General features: G+C 42.7%; 1 protein-coding gene across 3 annotated transcripts in view; it reads left to right on the top strand.

Moving 5' to 3' along the window:
* Positions 1-27,601, top strand: part of AREL1 (apoptosis resistant E3 ubiquitin protein ligase 1) — a 63,401-nt gene that overhangs the window by 11,935 nt on the left and 23,865 nt on the right. For 2 of the 3 annotated variants that reach the window (XM_080914457.1, XM_080914455.1), the window contains exons 2-11: positions 6,219-6,539; positions 13,699-13,759; positions 14,617-14,843; positions 16,333-16,570; positions 20,370-20,539; positions 20,750-20,930; positions 21,125-21,372; positions 22,960-23,037; positions 24,199-24,340; positions 24,442-24,563. In XM_080914457.1, coding sequence (XP_080770583.1) covers positions 13,744-13,759; positions 14,617-14,843; positions 16,333-16,570; positions 20,370-20,539; positions 20,750-20,930; positions 21,125-21,372; positions 22,960-23,037; positions 24,199-24,340; positions 24,442-24,563 — 1,422 coding nt within the window. In that variant the 5' untranslated portion in view covers positions 6,219-6,539; positions 13,699-13,743. The remainder of the gene's footprint in view (positions 1-6,218; positions 6,540-13,698; positions 13,760-14,616; positions 14,844-16,332; positions 16,571-20,369; positions 20,540-20,749; positions 20,931-21,124; positions 21,373-22,959; positions 23,038-24,198; positions 24,341-24,441; positions 24,564-27,601) is intronic. The other variant, XM_080914456.1, reaches the window with a different exon arrangement.

Here is a 27,601-nt window from a genome sequence, read left to right as displayed (position 1 = left end):
TATAGAAGGGTGTAAACTGAGAACCAAACTCAGATCTTCTCTCCACAGCAACGTGCAGTCTTGACCATAAGCCCTTGACCTTGATTTTAGTCAGTTGGCCTTATTGCCTCAATTGTGAAGACTTCTGTCTCACAAGGCAAGGTTACCTCTTATCTGCCTTGTCCTTCACACTTCTCTGTCACTGCACTTAGTACATTTAATTGTTCACTTTCCATATTGAATCAAGTGAATCAAGGTTAACTGTCTTCCTACCCTTTCCTGATGAAACATTGGTAGTTAATAGCTGTTGTCCAAGGGGAGTCATTTTCTTCATGGGAATGGCCACTGGGAACCTGCCAACAGTACAGTGGATAGCCCCCTAAGTGTTCTCATGTGAGCAACCATAACTAAACTCAGTCGATCACAGAAGTCAAAAACCACAGAAAGACATGACATGGGAAAAGGGCTTACTTGTTAGGAAGAAGTGGAGATTCAGCAGGAGTGGGAGGGAAATGAGAGAGGATAGTAGAGGTGAAAATGACCAAAATACATTATATGTATTTATAAACTTGTCAGATAACTTAATTTTAAAAAAAGGAAAGTATTGTGTCTTGGGCAACATAGCATGTTTTAGGCCAGTCTAAGTTCATGGTTAAGGCACTTTCAAAAAAGAAAAAAGCAAGGGCAGGGAGGTAGCTCTATGATAGGTCCATGTGTAGCATCCAGATTAGCTCTATGATAGGACCTTGTGTTACATGCAGGGAGGTGATTCTATGATAGGACTGAGCTTGACTCCCAATACTAAAAGGCAAAAGAAAAAGGAAACAAAGAGGGAAAGTCCTGTTTTACTTATTGCTGTGCCTCAGGACTTCAGCTTTTAGCAGGTAGTCAGGCCAGATGCTCAAGAAATGTATAATGAAGAGTAAGTGTGCCGAGTGACCGCAGGTGGTGCTTGTTGGTAAGTTACATGTTGAACTGTCTGTAGTTTTAGAAAATTCTAACCAAAGGGAAAATATAGCTCTCTAGGGATGGGGGCAGCAAATTGATGTTTTAAGTGTGTGATGGGTGGTAGTGGGTAGTAACAGAGTTCAGAAGAGGTGTGTGTTCTTCAGACTCTTATGCACAAGAGCTTTAAGGGCCTTGGCAGAGGACAGAAGCTGGCCTCGGAGAACCAAGGAGCCTTTTGGTCCTAAGTATAAAATATGTACGACTATTTGAATATGCCCATGTTTTAGCTTTAGAAACTCATGGAACTTTGTGTTCTTTCCGCATATTTAACTTAAATATTTTTTTCTCTCTGTTCACTTCCTCTGGTAAGAGAGATATTGCAAGAACATATATCATCTGTTTTCTAGCTTTTGGTGTCTTCTGCATGCCCAGTGCCCAGGTCTGACAGGCAAGGAATGGGGTTGTAGTCTAGTCCAGCAGCTCACCAGCTTTCTGTGATTTGGGGAATTGCCCACTCAAAAGTATTATGTCATGGGACAGAGGAGGGTGAGCTCATCTCGTTCTGATTGACTGGGTTGTTCCTGGAAGGCTGCAGTCAGTTGGAGGCACCTCATTACATGAGTGCTGGAGACCAGTTGGAGAGAGTTCACAGGAGACCCCCAGGGATGCTTAAAGGACCAACGAGGCTGACTGATGACTTGATGGGGGAAGGCAGCTCTTTATGGTGTAGTTTGGGATGGGGAAAAAATCCAAGAGTAAAATTAAGACAGTATAATTATAAACTAGCAGTTCAAAACATGATAGGATACTTTATTTGTGGGACTCTTCTTAGTTAGACCACTCTACCCTGTGGACCTTGTCTCAGCCGAATGATTTTTCTTTTAAGCATTGGAGAATACATTGGAAAATTACATTTTTTTTCTTAAATTCTGCCTTGTTTTGTGGAAACCAGTAGGCGACAACAGAATTCTTGCATGCTGTCACCACCTCTAAATGCACCTGAAGTCGACTTTCACATGGGTGTTTTCTTAGCTTCTTAGAATAGCATGTCAAGGGTTGGAAAGAAGGCTAGGTGGTTAGGAGTATTTGCTGCTCTTGTAGAGGACCTGGACTTGGGTCCCAGCACCCAGCTGATGGTTTACAATCATTCATAATTTCAGTCTCAGGGGATCCAATGCCCTCTTCTGATCTCCCCCAAGCACACATGAGGTGCACATATACATACATACATGTAGGCAAACCCTCATACACATAAATTAAATAAATCTTTAAAATATTTGAATAGCATTTTGAAAATGAACTGAGTCATTAGTATGTATTAAAATAATTTTTGGAACAATAATGTATCTTTTCCTTCAGATACATTGTGTAACAAAAGTTCTCTTGCTTAGCCTTTGTAAATGATTAAATAAAATTCTTAGTTGTTTTATGAATACAGACATGAGGCTTTTACATAAGAGCTAAAATAAGAGCCAGGAATGATTATACACACTTGTAAGCCCAGCAATTGGGAAGCAGAGACAGGAGGGTGGGGAGTTTCATCCTAGCCTGTATATTGAAAGCCTGTTCCCCAACGGTAGAAGAGGAAAAAGAACTGAAATGAGAAGGCTTTGCATAATTTTGTGAGTTTTCTAGCTTTTTTTTTTTTTCTAGAAGGGGTATAGTAGAATGGGAAGAAAATAATTTTATGCTTTTTTGGTTATTTTTTATAGGATTGTATTGATATTTACAAAAGGCAGCCACATAACTTTAAAATATAACCTTTGGGCTGAGTCTAGTAGCACAGGGTTATAAGCACAGCTTTTTGGAAGCTGAGACAAGAGGACTGTGAGTTCAAGTCCTGCCTTGGCTATGTAGAGATGTCCTGTCTTGCCTCAAACACATCAGATAATATATACATATATCTCTACTGCAGTTACTTGGCTCTGCTTTGTGCAAAAACTGAATATAGACTGGGTATGTGAATGAATGAGCTTGGCCATTTTTATTGTTTGTATTTTTTTTTAAAAGACCAAACAGATAATTTGACCTACAAATTATTTTACTAACACCTGAATTAAGTCTTTTGTACCTCAAAGTATAGTCTCTAATACTAGCAGCATTAAGGATTCTCTGTAAACCTGTTAGAACATGGGGAGCACTGGGGCTTCCTGCTCTACAGTTGAGTCAGTGCTCCTGAAACATTTAAGTGTAGAACCCACTTGGGGAACTGATAAGAGCCCAGGGCTGAGCACATTACTAACAATGGTTAGACATGCTCAGAATCCTCAGAGCTGCCATCTTTTACTGTGTCAGTGTTATGTAAACAAATTATAATGCAGACTAATATGTGCTGTAATATAGGTAGTTTTGCTTTAGGAGTATCATAAAGGAGGAGATGATTGATTCTGCCTAAAATGGGTAGAATCCATAGAGAAGCTTGGGAGCTGGGCTAGAAACAGCAGTGCTTAGGTTGAGTCTGGAAGCTCGCTAGAGGTACTGAAACATGGGATAAGCATGTTCATAGCAGGGACAGAGTATATTAGAATTAGGAGCTACTTGGTTATTAAACCAAGGTGGGGACAGGAGGGGAGTTCAAAGTCATCCTTGAGTTTCCTTGAACTGTATGGAGAGTTTGAGGTTCCTATCTCCAAAGGAGAAAATAGAAAACCCCAAAAGATAATTTTCCTATTTTCTACCCTTCTTTTAAAGAAAGTAGGTCTCCCCAAAATTAAATATTCTTCAGAAGTAGGAACTTTTTATTGTCTTTGTTTTATTAAGACTTTGGAAAACTGGGACTGGAGAGATGGCTCAGTGGTTAAGAATGTGTACTGCTATTTTATTATAAGGATTTATAGTAAAATAAAACAAAATGACTTCCTAAAAAAAAAAAAAAAAAAAAAGAATGTGTACTGCTTTTCTAGAGGACCCAGGTTTAGTCTCCAGCACCTATGTCAGGTAGCTCACAACTGCCTATAACCCCATCTCCACAGCATCCCACATCCCCTTTTGGCCTCTACAAGCATCTGCACCCAGGCACATATATCCATCCCCCCTTTTCTCTCTTTCTAAAATATTTTTAGAAAGAGAAGAATTTGATAAACCATGTATAGCTGTATTCATCAGGTCAAGACTGCTCTTGGCTACATAGTGAGTTTGACGCCAGCTGAGCATAACATTTTTATGTCAAACAAAACAAAATAATATAGGTAGGATGCAAAAATTATTTGCAATTATATATATATTCCAAGAGATGTCCACTATTAACATTTTTGGTTTTATCTGATTTTTTAAAAAAGATTTATTAATTTTATGTATGAATGCTCTATCTGCATGTACATTTGGACACCAGAAGAGGGCATCAGATCCCATTATAGATGGTCATGAGCCACCATGTGGTTGCTGGGAATTGAACTCAGGACCTCAGGAAGAGCAGCAGTCAGTGCTCTTAACTACTGAGCATCTCTCCAGCCCTCTTCCTCTGATTTTTAATTTTTTTAGAGATTTATTTAATATTTTTATTAATGTGTATGTGTATATATGCCATTTGTATGTGTGTGTACCCATGGATGCCAAAAGACATCAGATCTCCTGGTGGTTGTGAACTGCCTGATGTGGGTGCTGGGAAGAGTAATTGTTGTTACTCACCGAGGAATATCTCCAACCACCCTTTTAAAGTCTTTATATAACTATATAATGCTGTTTCTAAGATTGGGCTTTTACTATATGAACAATGTTGTGCTTGCCTTTTCATTCAATATTTTGTTTGTGAACATTTCACAATCTGGTGTTTTTGTTCTTTGAAAGTTTCATTTTTAAATTATCATATAACATTCTATCATGGAGATCTTTAATAGTTTACATAACTATTCCCTTGTTTGTAGATTCTTTAAACTGGTTCCAGTTGCTGGTTGACCCGTGTTTTGGCTCATGTACTTGGCAAGTCCATCACCATGTGTTAAAATACTTGCATATACTTACCCATTTTTAATTATAAAAGTCTGCCAACTTATTTGATCTGCTGGCCTCCAGTCTTTCTATTCTGGCTTGCTTAGCATTTTGTGTTTTCTCTCTTGGTTTTCCATAGCAGAAAGATAGGAGAGTGGTCATTAAAAATGTGGTCTCTGGGACCAGACTGTCTGCTGCTTTTGTGAGTTAACTGAGAAAGTATCTTACTCCTTATGTCTGGACTGTAAAATCTGAATAAGTAGTTCTGTATCTGTCCCTAAGAAAGAGAACTGTATCTGCATTGGGAATTCTGAAGGCTGATAATAGTCTGTGCTATTGGTGAGGCTGTCTCTTCCCATTTACTGGTTCGTAGCCTCTTTTCTTTTGCCTTATGGTTGCTCTTTGTGTGTGTGCACTCATAACCTTCTTGCTATATTTGGTCCCTGAATGAGAGTTATGAAATGACTTTACTTGGTAACTTTATTTTGAAGTTGACAATTGGTAGCTCCCCTTTTTGGTCTTGAGCTCATTCATGATCATCCTGCATTAGCTGCCCAGGTGCTGGGATCACAGGTACACACTACCACACCAGCCAGATTTATAAATGTCAGTGATGGACTGGAGAGAGGGCTCAGCGGTTAAGAGCACTGCCTGCTTTTCCAGAGGTTCTGAGTTCAATTCCCAGCAACTGCATGGTGGCTCACAACCATCTGTAATGGGATCCGATGTCCTCTTCCGGTGTGTACCCATATAAATAAAATTAATTAATTAATTAAAAAAAATGTCTGTGATATTGTCATCTTTTACCATGTCTTGGAACTGTGTGCACGAGTGCAGAGGAGGGAGCTGCCTAGGCGCATAGATAGGCTTTAAAGCTCTGCTGGTCCTCCTTTCCAGCTGAGTCCTGAGTTGTCTCCATGGTGTGTTCTCTGAAAGCTGCCTCTGTCCTGCTTCCATCTCCATTTTCTTCACATGCTTCCCACGCCTTGTGTCCCTGTCCCATTAAGCTGCAATGAGGCATGAGGCTGTGGTGAGTTTCTAAATCTGTACCCTAGCTTACCTCTGCTGAAGGACAGGGGCATTTGAAGAACTGGAGGTTCTGTGGACAGACATGCTTGTCGGCAGTGAGGTTGCTAAGGGACCTTGTGGACTTGGTGGATTAGCTCCAGAACTATGAAGTTTGTGTTGGAAAGCTTGGTCAGAATTTACCAGCTCTTGATTATTTTAGTGTATTTATGGCATGGTGTAGCTCCTCTGCTGCTGGGGTGGGTTTTGTTTTTGTTTTGGTGGTGGTGATGGTGGTGTGTGTGTTAAATCTCTTGCAGAAGCAAACACTTACTGTACTTGCCATTTTGTCTCCCTAGGAGGATCCTGGTGTAGCAGAGCAGATGCCTCTCTCAGTGTTGGTTGCGTCTTATACTAGAGGAGCCCAGGGATGACATATTCGTGGGTTCTATTTTTTCACCCAGCATCCAACGGCTTCAGTGCAAAAACACTTGACTCTTCACTTCCTGGGACACACTTAACCTCAATGAAGATTTGATGGACAGATCCTTTCTGGTGACTTTTGGCTTTTTTTTTTTCTTTCTTTCTTTTTAATGTGCAAGTTAGACAAGTGAAAGGAACGGAGAGTTGCCTGCTTTGGTGAATAACTTGGTTCTTAGAACATGGGCCCTCGCTTAAAGGTAAGTATGGTGAAGTGCACTGTGTCAGAAACATAGGCACAAATCTTTCTACAATGTCTGTTGATTGGAGATCAGTAAACTCACAGTGGTTTTGTTGGCAGCAATTTGCCAAGTATTTCCATTTTCCTAACTCGCCTAACACAGGTTCTTTCACTCTAATCTTAATATTTCCCCTTAGCTCACACATTATATATCATGGAGTAAACTTTCTGTATATCTATATAGATATAACTATACCCGTATTTATAGGTAGATAAATATATCTATATTGCATATTGTATATATAATATATTGACTATATGCACATGCACACACATTTTCGTCCAGTTGAAGGTTATAAAGGGGTTAAATGGGTTGAATTGATTCAGAGTGTTTCAGAGAGGCCTGGGAGAAAGAACCTGGGCAGCTGATAGGAATAAAATGTGAACTTGCTGAACACTGCTACTGCTACCACCAAAGTCAGTCTGCAGGATCAGAACTGAGATTAGCCTCAGTTTTCGGTCTAGTAGAGCTGCAGAAGTAAGGTGCATGGACTGAGAGAGATGAAGAAATGGCAAGACAGGTGCCAGTTTGACTAAGCCTTGCCAACAGTAGAGAGTGAGCTGAGCTGAAACCACTGTGAAACACGCACACCACCACCACTACCACCACCCCTTCCTATCCCCCTTCCCACACACACCATATGGGCACGCACACTCTGGGTGGTTAAGGTGAGAGAGAGGTACACCCTTTCCTCAGTCTGGTGTTTCCTAAAAAGATTCAAATCCACACATATGCTCCTGTAGTCTAACTTACTTTGATCAATGCATAGAGGGCCCTTTCTACATTGAGGAAAAAGTTGTGTGTTAGACTATGCTCATGGGAGGTGTGGACAGATCACTTGTCCACCAAGAGGCAGTCATCCTTGATCCTCCATCCTCAAAATGGAGTCAGTTGCTGCTGATAAAATTGGAGTTTCTCAGGGTGGGTCACTTTTTTATACAACATGGAGTAACTTAGGACAGGGCACAATGTGATCTCTACACCAAGCTAATAGACTGCTGGGACTCAGCTACTGTGGTGGAGAATGTGGGTCTGTAATCAGACCCTCACTCTCTCTGGCAAGAGAACAGGGGGAACACAGGCTGCAGTGAGATTCAGGTGCTCTAGCAGAAGAGTTTTGAACTAATTCTTTATTTTTGAAAAATGATGTTTTTATAACTGATATTCAGCAGTGGGACTAAGATGTATTGGATGTTGCAGACTTTAAAATATGTATCTCTGTTATCATTTTGGCATTTCCTGAAGATAGGTATTTTTCAAGCATTCCTTCCCTTTTTATAAGTCCTGTGAGCTAAAGTAAGTGCTAGCATTAAGCAACTTGCCTAGGATCCTGCAGTCAGCAAGTGCTGTCTCTGGACTAGATAGCTGGGATCCCGCAGTCAGCAAGTGCTGTCTCTGGACTAGATAGCTGGGATCCCGCAGTCAGCAAGTGCTGTCTCTGGACTAGATAGCTGGGATCCTGCAGTCAGCAAGTGATGTCTCTGGACTAGATAGCTGGCACCATGCTCTGCTTTGTGTTGCCATACGTTATTTTTACTTCAAAAGATAACAAAAAAGCTGTAGAAATTTCTAGTCCTAATTTTAGCTTTGCTGTGAGATTCCTCACAATTAGATAAGATGACTTCTTTCTTTTAATTATTTGTATTCTTAAATCCTTTTTCTCCAAATACTTGGCTATTTCTGTTACTTCTTTCTTTTTCGTGGTTCAGAGTTGCAGGTTCACAGTTGATTACTTCAGTTAGATGTGGACTTTCTACTTAAACCACTGTGGCAGTGATGTTTTTGGACACTGGGTAAAGACTGTTCTTGTGTTAATCAAATGCTGATTTCTATAGAATTAGAGAGTTGAGAACAGTCTGGACTTTGGTAATTTTTATGATGTATCTCCTGCCTCAGTATTGTGTAAACACACCCTGTCTTACCCCCTGATTGGTTAAATAAAGAACTGATTCAGCCAATAGCTGGGCAAAGAAGAGAATAGAGCAGGACCACCAACCAACCCAGTGTGTGGTGGCCCTTTCAAAGGAGAGGAGAGAGAGGAGGAGAAGGTATGGAGAAACCACATGGAGAAAGCAGGACACATGGACCAGAGCCAACCAGGGCAAGACCAGATGGCAAGTAATGGGACATTTGGCAGGGTAGTAGCAGGTTAGTTGTGTTAGAATAGATTAGAATAAAAATACCAGGTCTTTGTGTCTTTATCCCGGAGCTAAATGGACTAGAGCAGGCATAGAAATGCCCGGCAGTTATTCAGGTACAAAAGGGGCAGAGAAAACCCCCAAGAATTACTTTTACAGGAGAGCCTCAGCAAGTTAACTTTTCTAGGCCGAGCTTGTTTGTTTTGTTTGCTTCACCTGTGAAGTGAGAATAATAGTGCTTATCTTGTGGTCACAATTAGGTTCTTAGGGTAAGACTTGTAAAGCTCATTGGGCAATGGTTGGCTTAAGTATTTAGTGCTAGAGCAACTCTCATTCACCGAGACAAGTCCAACCTTTGAATATTGTGATGCAACCTGGTCATCTACAGAGGTCATACTCTAGAACTGTGCATTGTTACCAGTAAAGAAAAAAGAAAATCTCATAATGCTTAAGCAAGTTAATGGCTTTGTGTTAGGCCAAGTTCAGAGTTATCTTAGGCTGCATGTGGCCCACTGGCTACAGTTGTACATACCCATGAGTTACTAGTTTATCGGTACTTCTGGTAGGCTTAGAGTGAGACTTTATTAGGGCCAGGATACTGTAGAGAGGAATGTCAGCTAACTTGGAAGTAAGTTGTGTTGAGTAGTGTGTTTACCATGTTTTTTATGCTTAGATTTGAGTGGAAAGGTTCCAGTGTAGTTTGTATAAAAGTGGGAACAGCAGAAAGTAGAGGGCACTGTACAACTCCTGTGACCATTTGATATACTTATAAAACTGAAGTAAATTAATAATTTTGGGCCTTAAATAGCATAATGACTATATTGGCTCAATGAATATACTGGTAATTAAGTAAATGTTTTAAAGCCTTGTATTAGGCCTTGGGTGGCCACATGCCCTTTAATCCCAGTACTCAGGTGGCAGAGGCAGGTGAATCTCTTGAGTTTGAGGTTAGTCTGTTTGACAGTGGTTTCCAGTTCAGGTAGGACTATGTAGAGAGATCCTGTCTCAAAATATATAATCAAAAACTGTATTAGGGTTAGTATTGTAGCTTAGTGTAGACTTCTGATTAATGCACAAGGCTTTGGTTTCCATCCCAGGACTACAGCAATCAAAAACTAAGCTTACTAATCTTCATCTAAAAGAGAGGTTCCCTCTGTAAAACTCTTAAACCCTAGGCATCTGAATGAAGGAAAGGACAGTTGACAATACTTATTTAATCAATACTTTAGTCATATTTATTATAGTTTCTATCTACAATTAGGCTGGATGCTTATAAGGATGTAAAATATTTCTTGTATGTGTTGTGGATGTGTATGGAATGTGCATGCTGATGCAAATGTGCAGTGTAGTGGTTTGAATATGCGTGTCCCAGGGAGTGGCACTATTAGGAGGTGTGGCCTTGTTAGAGTAGGTGTGGCCTTGTTAGAGGAAGTGTGTCACTGTGGGGGTGGGCTTTGAGATCCAGCCACTTGGGAGCCAGGAGCTCTCAGCTCCTCCAGCACCATGCCTGCCTGGATGCTGCCATGCTTTCCACCATGATGATAATGGACTGAAACCTCAAAACCTGTAAGTCAGCCCAAATTAAATGTCCCTTATAAGAGTTGCCTTGGTCACAGTGTCTCTTCACAGCAATGGAACCCTAACTAAGACTTGCACACACATGTTTGAAGGCCCAAGGTTGATAAGTGTCTTTCCCTGATGGCTTCTCACCTCTATATTTTGAGCTGGAATCTCTCCCAACCTGAAGCTTATTACCAGTTGGTTAGGCTGACTGGCCAGTGAGCTTCAGAGATTTGCTTGTTTTTGTCCCCAACAGGGCTGAGATTGCAGGCTTTTTTACCTGGGTTCTGGGGACGCAAACTCAGGTTCTTGTGCTGTGTTCGGCTCCCTTAGAAGTTTTAAGATTACTTTTTTGTCTTATAGTCATTATCTTTTTTGAAAAAACAAAACAAGAAAAGAATGTAAATCCCATAAAACAAAAATTTTAAAGTTCTGTACAAATTCAGAAGTAGAAAGAGTTTCTAAATTGGAAATTAAAAATTTTAAGGAGTAAGGGGTTAGGTTTCCCTAAAGCTTGAGGTCAGGAGTTATTCCATGAAGGGAAACTAAAATGGGAGGATGTGTAGTCAGTGGGCATGACTTTTTATAAAGTTTTTATTAATTAAATATAATTATATAATACATTTTAGTTATGTTTGCAGGAGCATAGGCACTTTGCCAGTGGCTGTGTCACAGAAGAAAATATCTCCCCAAATATCGTCCATTAACTACCCATAAATCCTCAGGAAGGGTGGGACCTCGTGAGTTCTTCCCTTTTCCATGCTAGGATGTTAACAGGCTCCATCTTGTGCAGCTCTTGTACAGGTAGGCATAGCTCTTGTGAGTTCAAAGGCGTGGCAGCCATGCCATGTCTGGCAAACAGTATCCTACCACTTCCCTCCATCTTTGGCTTAAGTTCTGTGGCCTTCTTTTCTGCAGTGCTCCTTGAGCCCTGAATAGGGTGATGCAGGTGTCTCATTTATTCTTGAGTGTTCAAGTCACTATTCTTATCATTTGACTAGGCATGAATACAGCTACCCCATCCACAGGCAGTCGAAAGTTCTCCAGTGATCACAAGTGACAACAGCAGTGCCCTGTGAATACAAGCATTCCCTAGAAGGCAGTTTAATAGACATCGTTTCCATTTAGCTCAACTACAGCAGTGGCTCTTCTGCTATGGTCTTGGACCTCGTTCATAGCTTTTGACTAGGTTTACTGTACCAGGGGATGGCTTTTGAAAGGGCATGGAGACAGGGCATTCTGTGTATATACATGGGGGTGTATATGCAAGTATAAAGCTTCTGATGTGGTAACAGGAATCTGAGGGGAAATGATGAAAGAGTACGTGAGGTGTGGCTGAGGAGAGTAGTGTAGGGTGGAGCAGGATAGACAGGGCAGAGAGAACCCATGACAATCACAGAGGCTGTGTGCCAGGAGGAAGGAGAGGGAGGGAGATGGACAGAATTCCAGACTCAGAATGTGACCTTGGGGAACTCGGAGCAGGGTGAGTGTTTTAGGAAGGCTTTAGGGCTGTGATGTTAGGGGACAGGATGGTTTAGAAAGGTCAGACGAATGAGTGTGCAAGTCACAGAGCTCATGCATGCCTTACTCATATGTTCTAAGAAGAGGAGAGTCATTTGGGAAAAAGTAGTCATTGGTACTGGGTTTTAAGTACTGAAGAGGATTGTGGTAGAGGTAATAGAAATGGCTTATTGGAAAAGGTCTAGGTGATGTAAAAGCCAGTGCTAATAATTTGGTGAAGAAACAACCTAATAGGTAAAAATAATGATGGAGGGTTCAAGAAAGCAAAGGTGACTAGTGCTGGTGTTGTGAGCGGATGTTGTGCTCTGTGCTCTTCCCTCAGTACCTGACACATTAAGCACTTAGTATTTGTTGGATGGCTTGCTCTTAACTTCTTATAAAGATTTTTCACTCATTACATTAGAATAGTGCAAAGAATTCCCTTGAAGGGTAAGATTTGTTGATCCAGTGAAAAATCATGTTCTTTGTTATTGTTAATACATTTCTTCCTGGAGAGCGTTGGGGTCAGTAGAGGTTCCCTGACTTTTCTGTCAGCTCTGAAGCAAAGGAGTTATGATGCTGGTTCTGTAGGTAAGCATCAGGAAGACTAAGAACTCACTGTCCCTGATGTGGCTCTAGGCTAACATGTCAGCTCATTAAATCCTAATAACACCTAAATGAGATACACGTGAGTATCATCCCCATTTGACAGAGAATAAAACTGGCACTGAATAGAGAAATTAGATGGCTTGGCCAGGCTCAGAATTTGAACCTTTGAGTCTAACTCCAGGATCAAGGTGCCTTTCTGCCTTGCTTCAATATTTTACTATTTATTACAGGCCCTGAGTTTAGAGCTGTCATTGCTCTGGTGAGTTATGCCAAAGTCATGCTAAGATGAAAATACTAAATCTTAACTTGTTACAGCAGTGAAAATTGTCACACCCACAGAGGTCGTACGCTTAGTTATAGCCCTGGCCCTCATTTTCTGCTTCTGGCTTTGCTATTTGCCTCCTGCCTTATGGTGGGGAAAAGGTTGTAGTTGTCAGAGACAGATTGGCCTTTTCCTGTCCTTGCCTCAAGCCATGTGACATCTCTCGTTCGCTCTCTCTCTTAAAAACTTGAAGCACAACTAGATATAAAAAGCACACAGGTGCCTGTTCCCCTTTTCCCTTTTCAAATTGCTTTGTGCTCTCCAAGGTCGGAGTCTAGAAATCTCTAGATGTTTTGTCTCTGAGTTCTGGGTGCTGACATCCACTGTGGGGAAACAAGCTGAGTAACAGTGAAAATTTCCCTTCAGACTCTGGTCTTAGTGGATACCACTTAGGATGGAAGGTTCCTTTTTTCCCTTGACTCATATTTCTGTTGAAGTCATCTTCCTTAGGGCCCATCAGTTTGTCTGATCTGGTAATGTCATGAATGACTTCTCCTTTGTATGCTCTGCTTATTATTGGGATGACCCAGAGTTCATTTTGTTATACAATGCTAGCATGATGACCATATTTACTTGTAGAAAATACCTTCAATTTATATAGCTGTGTTTTCTGCTTAGCTGGCTTGCTTTCAGAGGGCAGATAGCATGAGGGAAACACTCTTTCCTTGTGCTCGTTAGTAGCATTCTTCATGGAAGAGGGAGCCCAGCGTCTTAAGCTGTATCATTTCATATGTATTTAGTACTAAAGCAAGTGGCTGCTTATGGCGTTCTAAGAGCAGTCAGTAGATCTTAAACCTTTAGGCAGAATGCCACAGTCTTGCTTTATTTGTGTGACACATGGCATAGGGCTCCTATCAAGCTTGGCAGAGAGAACAGGGATGTTAAGGCACTAGACTAGAGCTGGTAAGCTTTTGACATGTGCTCTATTTTATCTCCTGAGGTGGCTTTAAGGAGAGTTGGAAGACACTGAACAGACTTTCTTTTGCAGTTGCAGCTGTGATCTTTGGCTGTCTGTTGGTGTTGAAGAGACCTGATGTTTTACGTTATTGGTATGTGGTCGAATTTTTTTATCTTTTGGTTAATGTTGTCAAGTTCCCATTTGCCTCCTTATCTCACCTTCTCCTTGAAAATGGAGCTAGAAATACCCCGACTTGTGCCAGAACGTACCCTCACACAGTTGGCAGAGTTCCTTCATTTGGGAAATATTTATTGAGTAATTATAGTCTGTGGCAGACACTGTTTACTGTAAAGTCCAAGTCAAGGCAAAAATCTGCCTGTAAGGAGTTCACAATGTGAAGGGGAGGTAGGGAAGAAGTTGGTAGATACAGAAGATTGAGAGGGTCCAAGAGAAGGAACACCTAACTAATGGGGCTTGTGGAAGGCTTTTGCTAAGTGGATGAGAAAACAAAAGGCTTCCAAGTGGAAAGAAGCAAGAGCACACTGTGTTGACCATTCTGTGAGGGCAGCACAGCAGGACTGGGGAAGGAGCCGTGCCTGGGCTTCATGATAGAGACCAGGGTAAAAGGCAAGAGAGCACATACATTCCTGTTTTGGCCAACATGTGGTCTCCTTCCACACACTCCGCTCTGCCTGGGTGGTATGCTGCTATAGACGGTTTGTTTAGGACTGGCGAGGCGATGTCCCAGCATAACTTCATTTAAAGAAAACAGCAGTGTGGGGTTGCCCTGAGATTAGTTACCCACTTGAGGTCTAGAGGCTTCTCTCTACTTGTTACAGTGTTTCCTTCCTTCCTTCCTCCCTTCCTTCCTTCCTCCCTCCCTCCCTCCCTTCCTTCTTTCCTTCCTTCCTTCCTTCCTTCCTTCCAGCTTTGTGAACTGGACAGTCTATTCTGTAGCAGCTGTAATGTGTAACTGGCAGGTGGTTTCTGTGTTTCTCTTTCATGTAGGTGGAATCATAGTGTCTGTGGTTGCATTTTTCTTCACAATTAAGTTCCTCTTTGAGCTTGCCGCACGTGTAGTCAGCTTCCTTCAGAATGAAGACCGTGAGCGCCGAGGGGACCGGACTATTTATGACTACGTGCGGGGAAATTACCTGGATCCCCGGTCCTGCAAAGTGTCATGGGATTGGAAGGACCCCTATGAGGTGGGCCACAGCATGGCCTTCCGAGTGCATGTAAGGGAATGTTTCTGTCTCCATACCCATCATGGTTTCTGAGTCATTTGTTTTCCAGAGACCAGTGCTTTCTTGGTGGTGCAGGCTGGAATGTTAACATTTTCCCTTGTTTTCAGTTCCTCCCAGGACCTTGGGAATTGTTAATATCTGGAGAACCTTGAATTTTCCTGCCCTTTGGTTTACTGGGTACATAGCTTTGAGGAAGTGTAAAGCCTAATGTTATTTTTTTCAAATAAGAAAAAAAGTGTTGAGGCTGGTTGGATGCCCTGGTGTGATGCCAGCACTTGGGAGGCAGAACTCTTCCTGGTCAGGAGTTCAAGGTCATCCTGTGTACATTGGGATCTAAAAGCCCATTCTAAGTTGTATGGGACTCTGGCTCAAAACAAACAAACAAAACAAAACAAAAAACCCCAAATCTTTAATCCCAACACTTAGGAAGCAGAAACAGGCAGGTCTCTTAGTTCTAGGTCAGCCTAGTCTACATACTGATTTCCAGGGCCAGGGTTATATTGTGTGACCTTATCTAAAAAAGAGAGCAGGGCAAGAAAGAAAGGGTAGAAGGAAAGGTGGGAGGAGGTATTGTAGATCAGGATAGTAAATATAGCCAGAAAGCCCAAGCTAGCCCACCTTCCATTTCTGTAAATGCCACTCCTCCTTCATTGTTGTTTCTGAGACAGGATTTCTCTATGTAGCTCTGGCTGTCCCATAACTCACTATGTAGACCAGGCTAGCCTTACCCACAGAGGTCCACCTGCCTCTGACTCCCAAATTCTGGGATTAAAGGTGTGGGCCACAGTGACTGTCTGGCATTATAGCTGCTTTTTAGTTGAAACCCAGCCACACTTGTCTTTGGGCTGCTTTTTCATCTGCATAGTTAGGACAGCTGTGTGTGGTCCACAAAGCCTCGCATGCACACACACACTCTCTCTCTCTCTCTCTCTCTCTCTCTCTCTCTCTCTCTCTCTCTTTTAAAAGAGAACATTTTATAAAGGAACTTTACAACCCATGCAGAACTCTCCACTAGGTAGCATTAAGTTTGATGTATGAGCCAGAATCTGTCAATCATTGCCTGGTGCTTCCCTTCCCCTCAGTGCCAATGCTCAATGCTGTGCTGCTGGCCATCTGCCTCCACATCTGCCTCCACATCTGGGTTGGCACTGACACTAGAATAGTGCTGGGGACACTGAGGAGGCGACATTTACTGTTCAGAGACCCCAAGCGTTCTTGGCATCTCCTTGACTTTGTAGTTTCTGCTGCCCTGTCCTCTGCATAGACAAAGAACTTGTCCATGATTTAGTGGGTTTTTTGTTGTGTGTATAAACTTCCCTCTTGCTGTGTTCCTAAGACCAGAACTGAAAGGAGCAGGTGGGCACTGGGGTTTACCATTGTGACCTTGGGGGGCTGCTTCCTCTGCCCCGTGCTCTAGTCACATGGGAAGTGGTCCTTTCCCTTTTCTTCACTAATGGGTACCCACTCCTCTCCATTGCAGTTGTTCTATAAGAATGGACAGCCTTTCCCGGCACATCGGCCCGTGGGACTGCGAGTTCACATCTCTCACGTTGAACTAGCAGTGGAAATTCCAGTGACCCAGGAAGTCCTCCAGGAGCCAAATTCTAATGTGGTAAAGGTGGCCTTCACTGTGCGCAAGGCTGGGCGCTATGAGATTACCGTGAAGCTTGGTGGATTAAATGTGGCCTATAGTCCCTACTACAAAATTTTTCAGCCTGGTAGGTTCTTGGTTTATTCCTTGGTTCTCCCTTTACTCCACCGAGTCTTTGTGCTTTTTTTTCTGGTAGGGTGTGGTGGGATCCAAGGCCTCATGCTAAGTATGGGCTCTGCCTCTGAATGGGACTCCCAGTTCTTCCTTTCAAAAATAACACTTAGATTGAGATTTTGCTCACCTGCCACAGACTTCATCAATTTAAAATATAATTGTTTTAAAATCCATTGCTCAGCAGGTATCACCACAGTCCATTTTAGAGGATTTTCATTATGGTACCAAGAAACCCCAGATCCATTAGCAGCTTTGTTTGCCAAATCCCCAACTACAGAGGCTATTTAGTTGCCTTCTGTACTGGCTGGGTTTGTGTCAACTTGACACAAGCTGGAGTTATCACAGAGAAAGGAGCCTCAGTTGGGGAAATGCCTCCATGAGATCCAGCTGTGAAGCATTTCTCAACTTAGTGATCAAGGGGGGAGGGCCCAGCCCATTGTGGGTAGTGCCATCCCTGAGCTTGTAGACCTGGGTTCTATAAGAAAGCAGGCTGAGCAAGCCAGGGGATGCAAACCAGTAAGTGACATCCCTCCATGGCCTCTGCATCAACTCCTGCTTCCTGACCTGCTTGAGTTCCAGTTCTGACTTCCTCTGGTGATGAACAGCGATATGGAAGTGTAAGCTGAATAAACCCTTTCCTCCCCAACTTGCTTCTTGGTCATGATATTTTGTGCAAGAATAGAAACCCTGACTAAAACACCTTCTCTGGACAGTTCTATCAGTGTAACCATAAACCATGAGGCCATTTTGACTGTGGTTTAACTTAGCGAGGCACTTCCCAGGTCCATCTGTGCTGTATCATGTTTCCTCCTTCATTCCTTTTACTTGCCAAGTAACATGCCATGTGTTGTTTGTGTTTTTGTAAGCTGTGAACATCTAGGCTGTTTCTTTACATGTGACTTCTCAACTACTATAAACCTTTGTGTACAGGTTCTCTATCAATGTACCAACCCAGGATTCATTAATTCACTTATTTATCGAGGGCGGGGCATATGCAGGCCACTGTGTGCATGTGGAGGTGGAAGGATGACATGTGAAGTCAACCCTTTCCTTCATCATGTGGGTTCTGGGGACCGCACTCAGGTCAGCAGGCTCAAAGCCAATGCTTTCTTTCCAAATAAGAGAAGTAATATTACTTTTGTGGTCTTTCTGGCATCTGTGTGTGAGTCTTTTTGTGGGCATGTGTTTGCATTTCTCCAGGAATAGAACTGCTGAGTAGTCAGTCTGATGGGTTCGGAAGGGCCTAGGATACTAGAATAGAAAGGAGATACATTTTTCTGATTTTTTTTTTTAAAGACCTTTTCAAGTAAAAGCACGTTGGCCCAAATCCACTGGTACTGTCTGTATTTTAGTTCATACCGAAGTACATCTGTCCATGAGTCCTGCCTTTGTGCCAGACAACAAATGCTATTGAGGTCTAAACTGTCATTTCTGACTCTTGACTCTTGGTTCTGCAGTATCAGTGTTTAGTGTTTGGGAGTCCTATCTGCTTGTACCTTTCTGGCATGTTCTGAAGATGTCATTAGATACTGGCTAGTTTGGTATCTACAGAAATAATAGGATGTTGTCCTAATGATTGAACTTGTTCTTTGTTTGACTGGTCCCCAGTGCTCTTTCTCTAGAGCAAAAGAAACTGAACACGCTGTCTGCATCTGTCAGTCTCCTTTGCCTGAACCCTTCAGAGACTGTCCACCTGATTGGCCACATTCTTGCCACCAATGGAGCACCATCTGTATCGTTATGTGCCATCTCTGTTTGAAATTAAACTTCTTGCATTGAGAGTTATATTCTCATGCATAAGAGATAGGGGATGCTCTTACCTAGCTCCCCAGTGGACAGCTTTCAGATTGTAGCATAATGGTGATAAAGTGCAGCATCACAGCCATGTTTCTGACATTAATGCAGTTAAGTTACATGGGGCTTGAGAAATGACTCAGCAGTTCAGAGCCGACTGAAGACCCAGGTTCAATTCCTGGCACCCAGATTGTGGCTCACAACCATCTTGTAACTCTAGTTCCAGGGGACCCAACAACCTCTTCTGGCCTCCATGAGCACCAGGTGTGTATGTAGTGCACACATATGCATGCAGGCACAGCACACATACAAATAAAACAAGAGTAAAATTAAAGGTTTTTTTAAAGGACACAAAACATTTCTGACCTGTACAGCTTTCTCCTTCTGTAGCTACGGTCCTCATTCTTCCCACAGGCCTGCTTTTGACACCCTGGGAAGTCAGGAATCTTTTCCCCATTTCTTACAGGGATCTGTAATTCCAGCACTCTGGAGGTAGGGGCAGGGGGATCAGAAGTTCAAGATCTTTCTTGGCCAACCAGGGATACACAGCCCCTGTCTAAAACCAAAGCTCTCAACCACAGTTCCACACTAAGTCATTTGAAGAGTGTTTGATGTAACTTCTCAAAACGGACTGAATTTTCAGGAAATCTGTGTTGTCAGGTATATGAGTGCTTGGTCTGTTTTGTGGGTACCATTCAATGGTATGAATATTAACTATTCACCCATGAAAGGGCATCCTGATTGTCAACAAAGCTACCATTAACATTCATGTACAGTTTTTGTTGTTGTTGTTATTTTTATGAGAAGATGTTTGCCAAGACATTTGATAGTTGCGTTTTTAGTTTTCCAGCGTAACTGTGGTGTTTGGGCCCTATTTCTTCACATCCTCGCCACTGTGATCTTGTCATCTTTTTATTTTGGACATTCTGCTGAGCGAGGATTTAACTTGCATCTCCCAAACGATTAGGGATGATAGACATCTTTTCATGAACTCATTTAACAGCCATGTTATCATCTTTGGTAAAATGTTTTTTTTTATGATGTTTACATATTTTTAATAGAAATTTTTGGGTTTCCACTGTTGTGTTTTGAGAGCCTCTTTATATAAATGCTGTACGCTCGTCTCTTGTCCACCAGTTAAAATCTGGCTTTTGTTTTAGTCCTCTTAGGATCTTCTATGGTGTAAAACCCTTTTGAATATTGAAAAAGTTCACATATATGTGTATATTTTCCTTTCATGATCATGCTTTTGATGTCAAAGGTCTTTGGTTAATTCCAGATTCTAATGACTTTTTTTCCCTAAAGTTTTAATGTTTCACATTTTATGTCAAAGCCATGCTCTATTTTTAGTTGATTTTTATATGTGACACTTGGGACAAGGTTCTTTGATACTTTTTTTTCCTTGAAGTTCTCTGGTATCTAAGGACCATGTGTTGAGAGAGTTGTCTTTCCTTCTTGGATAGACCTTTTGCACCTTTGTCAAAAATCAGCCGGGTGGGTCAGACTTGGCTCACCATGCTTCCACAGCACCTCACTGTTAAGTGATTGCACCAGTTCCTTGCACTTTTTTTTTGGGGGGGGGGGGCATTTGTTGTTGTTTTGTTTTTGTTTTTTTGAGATAGGGTCATTCTATATATCAGTGATTGACCTGGAATTCACCACATAGACCAGTAGAATGGGCTGGCCTTGAACTCACAGAGATCCACCTGCCTCTGCCTCCCTCATGCTGGGATTAAATCACCATTGTGGTTTAGCACTCACTGTAAAGGTCTGCCCCCAAGGCTTCCTGAGGGACTGCAGCATTGCATTTGTGCTTCTCAGTTCTTTCTTCATTTCCTTGGCACAGAACGTGGTTAAAAATAACAAAAACAATACTTCCCAAAGTAACAACGAAAACTAAGTCCTCATAGTTCATTTCTGTGAGTTTGTTTTTTCTTGTCTTCATTGTCTTGTTTCAGGAATGGTGGTTCCTTCTAAAACCAAAATTGTGTGCCATTTTTCCACTCTTGTGTTGACGTGTGGGCAGCCACATACTCTGCAGATAGTGCCCCGAGATGAGTATGACAACCCAACCAACAATTCCATGTCCCTGAGAGATGAGCACAGCTACAGCCTAGCCATTCATGAGGTGAGTGCCGCCCTCTGTCTTCCCTGTTCAGAACAGTCATGCTCTCCTGGTGTCTTCACTACCACCTCTTCTCCCTGACTCTGAGCCTTCTTTTTCTGGTAGTGCCTGTCCTTTTAGAAAGTGGGAGGCATAGATTAAAGGAGCCATGGGGGAAGCTCTCTTTCTTAAGCAGGAAGTGATATGTGTGGTGTTACACTTTGCCTCCTGTAGCTTGGTCCTCAAGAAGAAGAGAATAATGAGGTCTCATTTGAGAAGTCAGTGACATCCAACAGGCAGACTTGCCAAGTGTTCTTGCGGCTCACCCTACATTCCCGAGGTTGTTTTCATGCCTGCATTTCATATCAGAACCAACCCATCAATAATGGCGAATTTGACATTATTGTCCTTAGTGGTAAGTTGAAAACTGTGATTTGGTCTTTTCCTAGCCATTTCCTCTTTGTATTTCTATTCTTTGACTCCAACCCACAAACATTTGATAATTGAGCCATATTTACCTAACTGCCTTATGGTCCATTAAATAACCATCAGTGGGGTCACTTTGCCCTCCCCTAATTCCTATTTCAAACCTTACTCCTTATATTTCAGAGAATGAGAAGAATATCGTTGAACGCAATGTGTCCACCTCAGGAGTGAGCATTTACTTTGAGGCTTACCTTTACAATGCTAACAACTGTACCAGCACACCATGGCATCTTCCTCCCATGCACATGAGCTCTTCTCAACGCCGGCCCTCCACTGCTATTGAGGAGGACGATGAAGACTCACCCTCAGAGTGTCACACCCCTGAGAAGGTGAAGAAACCGAAGAAGGTGTACTGCTATGTGTCACCAAAGGTTGGAATCTCTAATCTTGCCTTAACACCCCCCAACTCCTGCTCCCAAGTCTAAGTGTGGGCAGCATTTAGTAATAGAAACTCTAAAGTGACAGTCTGGGTGTTAGTAGGGCAGGGGCATCTCCATGTAGCGTTTCTGTGACAGTAAGAGACGCTTCCTAGTATGGTGCAGGAGCTTCCCACCTCTGCTGCTGCAGTGGCTTGTTTTGTGTGAGGATAAACATCCCTGTTGGCCCTTCTGCTGTATGGAAACAGTTTGATCTTTCATTCTGTGAAGCCACATTAAATGGTTGTCACTACCAGGCTTTAAGACTGTAATGAGGAAGTTTTGGCAAAGACACAGGAAGGTGAACTTCCCAAGCTCCGAACTTAAAGGGGCCTTGTTAGAGTCTTTGGCTGTGTTTATCTAGTCCTCACAAAAGTGAGACTATTACATCTCTCCATCTCATAATCAAGACTGGCTTCAAATTCCCTCTCTCTATTTTTTTGTTTGAGACAAAGGTTTCTCTGTGCAGCCCCAGCTGTCCTGGAACTTGCTCTGTTGAGCAGGCTGGCCTTGAACTCAGAGACCCTTGTGCTTTCTAACTTAATGTAAATATGTACTTATTTACAAATCTAGTCTTTGTGTGGAGTAGAAGGGATGGCAGTGAGGTAATGAGTGGGGTGAAAAACTGCAGAGGAGCAGCACTGAGTTCATTATTGAAATTGGCAAAGTGTTTCTAGTGTTGTTGGAAGTCTCCTTTAAAGAACATTGGTCTTTAAGTCATGGGGAAAATGGGGGGGCTGGAGAAGTAGTTCAAGTCAGAACATGCCTATAACATCTGAGGGACAGTCTATGCACTGGAAAAAAGAAACGGTATATGACAACATTTACATAACAGATTTTAAAAGATTTTGCATTATATTCTCTTATAAATGGCAAGGAAGAGCCTTTCTTGTCATGAAAGGTGTTCAGATGACTTGTGTGTGAAGTCCCACTGTGCTTCTCTCCAGCCCTCTCTGCACGTGTATACATGTGCCTTCTTCCTGTCTCCCCATCCATGCCTTAGTACCATTCAGAAGAAAGAGCCAGGCATGGTGGCTCACACCTATAATCTCAGCTCTCAGGAAGCTGAAACAAGGTCACTGTGACATCAAGGACAGCCTGGGCTGCCTGGTGAGTCCCAATATAGCCTGGGCTAGGGAGTAAAACCCTGTCTCAAACCAAACCAGCGACATCAGGTAGATAGGGAGAGGTAGGGATGGCCGTGGTTTGTTCCTGTGTGGGCTTAGGGAGTCACTGAGCTGCAGCAGGCAAGGCAGAGGGTACTGGCTGTTCTGAGATGAAATTTTTTGTGCCCATAAAGTGAAGACCTAATTGCAGGTGTTGCACAGTGAGTGTCAGACTGGACCACTGGGATGGCATGCACCTGGGAAATGGTGGTGTGAGGTGGGGGTTGAACTTTGCCATCCATGGACATACGTGTTTTAGTACTGACTAAATTATCCTCTTGTTATGAAGAATGTAGATGAGGCTTTGGTGTTTGTTGTAATACCCAGACTGGACACTCTGCTTTATCACTCACTTCATTTTCTGTGTTGGCCCCAGCAATTCTCAGTGAAGGAATTCTACCTGAAAATTATCCCCTGGCGCCTCTATACCTTCCGAGTATGCCCTGGAACAAAAGTAAGTCAAACCTCATGCTGAACAGACTGGGCTCTGGGGTGTTAGTCTTCTTTTATTCTTGAGGGCCTTCAGTATTTCTGGAAGTTCTCTATGCACAGATTTATTTCCAAAGAAAAAGTTATCTCCTCTCATTAAAGGCCATGAACATATAACTCTTAACAAGAAGTGTGGTACCGAGACTTTACCAGTATGTATCAAAGCAATTTAGAATGTGTTACCAGTGCCTTTTGTCTTCAGCACCACCAATGTCAGTTTCTGTTCCCATACATGGTCTGCTGTGTGCTGGAGCGCCTATGAGAAGGAATGTTCTCAAATATTAAAGAATTTGTTTTTTTCGGTTTTGTTGTTTTTAATTGCTCTGGGCCTGAATCTAAGCTTTTAGCTGGGTATGTTGTTTCTTCAGGGAGTTTGGAACAATAGTTGCAGTTTTATATGTCCTCACTTGTATTCCCTTCTTAGACTTCAGAGTGAAAACGCAGTGTTGCCTACAGGCCTTACTTACAGGCACTTTCTCTGACTCGAATGAAGGTAGTGACAACTTGAAAAGGGACCAACAAGATGGCTCAGTGGGTAAAACACTTGTCAACCAAACCCGACCCCTTGAGTTGGTCCCCAGGACCCACGTAAAAGGCAAATGTGATGGCACATAATCCCAGCACTCACAGTGCAGGTTGGGAAGCACAAACAGGAGAATCGTTTGGCAGCTTAAGGACCAAGCATCCTGGAGATTTATCCAGCAAGGCAGAACCAACTCCTGAAGACTATACACAGCCCAGGCACATACACTAAAAAAAAAAAAAAAGAGAGACAAACAGAAAGCTGAATTGTAGAACACTGACATAGGGCTGATGAGATGGCTCAGCAGCTAAACATGCCAGCTAAGCCTGGTGAGCAAGTTCAATCTTCCAGACCCATATGGTCAAAGAAGAGGGCCAATGCTCACAGACTGTCCTCTGACCTCCATGTATGGCCCATGTACTTACACACGAACTAAATGAATGGATAAGGTAAAGGAGATATGTACTCCTGGCAGGTATGTATTTGGAAAAACCAGATGACCTTGTTTTTGTTGTGTACCAGAGTAGGCATGTGAAAGGCTTTGTTGGAATGAAGGGATTTATGGGTTGAATTAACCACTTTCTTCTACATTTTCTCTACTAGTTTTCATACCTTGGCCCTGACCCTGTTCATAAGCTTCTCACGCTGGTAGTGGATGATGGCATTCAACCTCCTGTAGAGCTTAGCTGCAAGGAAAGGAACATTCTAGCAGCCACTTTCATCCGTTCCTTGCACAAGAACATCGGTAAGGGTGGGGAAGGTGGTGAACCACAAGAGTGTGGATCTGTTGAGTGGTTTCCATTGCATGTCTGAGAGTAAGTCATGATGAACCTTGCTGCTTCTCAGGAGGCTCTGAAACCTTTCAAGACAAGGTGAACTTTTTCCAGAGAGAACTTCGGCAGGTACATATGAAGAGACCTCACTCCAAAGTCACCCTGAAGGTCAGCAGACATGCCTTGTTGGAATCGGTATGTAAAATCTTCAAATGCAATTTCTCCTAAGGAGCTCTTCAGTATTTGGCTATATCCTGCTGTGGGTCCTTTCTTTCAATGAAATGTAAATTTCTGCCTTTAAGCATATTTGTTTAAAATATTTATTTGTTCTTCTCATTGTATATACTTTATTATACTGGATTGGGGCCACAGGGTTAGAGCCATCCAATGTGGGGGAGACTGACAGCCATCAGCTCTCTGGTCTGTGCTGATTAGTTCCTGGAAAGTCTACAGTGTAGGGAGTGGAAGTCGTGGTTGAGAAACAGTCTGATAGTACACCCCTGGGGTAGAGGCTTCTGCTGGATTAGAAGGAAGTAATTCTTGTTACTCTGGTCTGATAGAAGTGGAACACCTGATGACTGCCCCACCACAGACACTTGTATGGGCCTAACATTCCCCCAGAGTGAGAAGGCTTGGTGCCTGTCTTAGAGTTTCTATTCCTGCACAAACATCATGACCAAGAAGCAAGTTGGGGAGAAAAAAGGTTTATTCAGCTTACACTTCCATATCGCTGTTCATCACCAGAGGAAGTCAGGACTGGAACTTAAGCAGATCAGGAAGCAGGAGCTGATGCAGAGGCCATGGAGGGATGTTACTTACTGGCTTGCTTCCCCTGGCTTGCTCAGCCTGCTTTCTTAAAGAACCCAGGTCTACCAGCCCAGGGATGGCACTACCCACAATGGCTGGGCCCTCCCCCCTTGATCACTAACTAGTTGAGAAAATGCCTTATAGCTGGATCTCATGGAGGCATTTCCCCAACTGAGGCTCCTTTCTCTGTGATAACTCCAGCTCGTGTCAAATTGACACAAAACCAGCCAGTACAATTGACCCCTTGTCAACTTGACACACAAATCAATATTAAGCTTCAATCCATACTTTCTTGTTCATCCCCAAGATCTAGATAACCTTAAGAGTCCCACAGTCTTTACCGATTCTTACATTTTAAAATTGTAATACCTTTAAAATACTCAGTCTTTAAAAAAAAAAAAAATCAAAGTCTTTTTTCAATTCAAAGTCTCTAAACTGTGGGCTCCTCTTCTTCCTTCAAGAGGGAAAGATATCAGGGCACAGTCACAATCAAAGCAAATTAATCTCTAACCATCTAGTGTCTGGGAATCCACTTATGAACTTTTGGGCTCCTCCAAGGGCTTGGGTCACTTCTACAGCTCTGCCCTTTGAAGTACACACCTCTTCTAGGTTCCAGATGCCAGTTCTTCACTGCTGCTGCTATTCTTGGTGGTCATCTCATGTTACTGGCATCTCCAAAACACTACTGTCAGTCCTGGGGCACTAACTGCCACTGAGGATGTACCTTCACCAATGGCCTTCCATGGCCTCTCACAGTGCCTAGCCTCAGCTGCTCTCCATGACCCCTTTATTCATTCAAAACCAGTACCACCTGGGTGACTCTTACACATTACCAAGTCCAGCCACAGCACAAGGTACAACCTTGGCTATCTCTGGAACACAGCCTCTTTGTGCTCTCAGAAAACAGTTCCCAGATTTTACCTCAATGATGTTGGTCTCTTAATTGCCACTAATTTCTTAGCTCCAGCTGACCAGCATCAATAGTCCCAGTAATGCAAAGGTTTTGCTTTAGTAGCTCTGGTATCTTGTTAATCACAGCTGGTTTTTCAGCCCCAGCTAACCAAAACCACAGAATCTTCACAAACAGCAACAGCCCCAATCAAAGAGTCTTTAATCTTCCCTCTGAACTTTCACAAGCCAGGCCTCCATCTTCTGCACTGTTCTCAACATTATCTTCCAAGCTCCCACTGAACATCCCAGAGTTCTTAATATACCAATTGCTCTTCTAGCTCAAAGTTCCAAAGTCCTTCCACAGTACTCCCCAAAACATGGTCAGGTTGTCACAGGAATACCCCACTATGCTGGTACCAATTTGTCTTGGTCAGGGTTTCTATTCCTGCACACAATATTATGACCAAGAAGCAAGTTGGGGAGAAAAAGGTTTATTCAGCTTACACTTCCATATCGCTGTTCATCACCAGAGGAAGTCAGAACTGGAACCCAAGCAGGTCAGGGAGCAGAAGCTGATGCAGAGGCCATGGAGGGATGTCACTTACTGGCTTGCTTCCCCTGGCTTGCTCAGCTTGCTTTCTTATAGAACCCAGGTCTACCAGCTCAGGAATGGCACCACCCACAATGGGCTGGGCCCTCCCCCTTGATCACTAGTTGAGAAAATGCCTTACAGCTGGATCTCATGGAGGCATTTCCCCAACTGAGGCTCCTTTCTCTGTGATAACTCCAGCTTGTGTCAGGTTGACACAAAACCAGCCAGTACCGTGCCTGTCCAGAAAGTGCGTGATGGTTGGTCTGGTAGGTATGACTGGAAACCCCTTTCTTAGGCACACACCTCGTGTGGCCTGGCTCACTATGCAGCCTTGCTCTGAAACCAAGACTCCTCGACTTTTGTGTTTACGGCTCACTACTTGAATCCTTTTTTAAAAAACATTTTATGAAAGAGCTTTTTTATTAATAAAATGAAGTTCTTAAAAAAAAATAAAAACTTTCAAATTCCAGTTTTAAATCTGGGTTAGATGATTTTGTTTGTTGTTTCTCCAGGGAGAAGTTGTCACAGTATAGCTCAGGATGGCTTAGATTATTTTTTCATTTAACTTTTTATTGATTCTTTATAAATATCATCCACCCCAGTCCCATTCACCTCCCCATCCCTTTGTAGTTGCCTTCTGCCCTTGGAAGTTCCCCCTAGCCCCACCCCGTCCAAAAAAAAAAAAGAAGAAGAAGAAAAAAATCTCATTGTGGAAGCTATAGTCTGTCACAGTGTGTCCTGCAGTACACCCTTTTGTCCACACTTCTATGCTTGCAAATGTTCGTTGCAGTGAGTCATTGCAATGATTTGAGGCCTTTGGCTTTGCTACACTATTAATACTGGATCCTCACTGGGACTTCTCTTGGATATTCTGTTGTTTCTCTGTGTCATGGAGGTCCTACAGCTTTGGATCTATAGGACTCGACCCCCTTCATGCACCCCA

This window comes from Micromys minutus, assembly GCF_963924665.1.
Source record: "Micromys minutus genome assembly, chromosome: 1".
NCBI classification, from domain to species: domain Eukaryota; kingdom Metazoa; phylum Chordata; class Mammalia; order Rodentia; family Muridae; genus Micromys; species Micromys minutus.
Note: the sequence above shows the minus strand (reverse complement) of the source record. Positions and strands in the feature narration are given on the sequence as shown.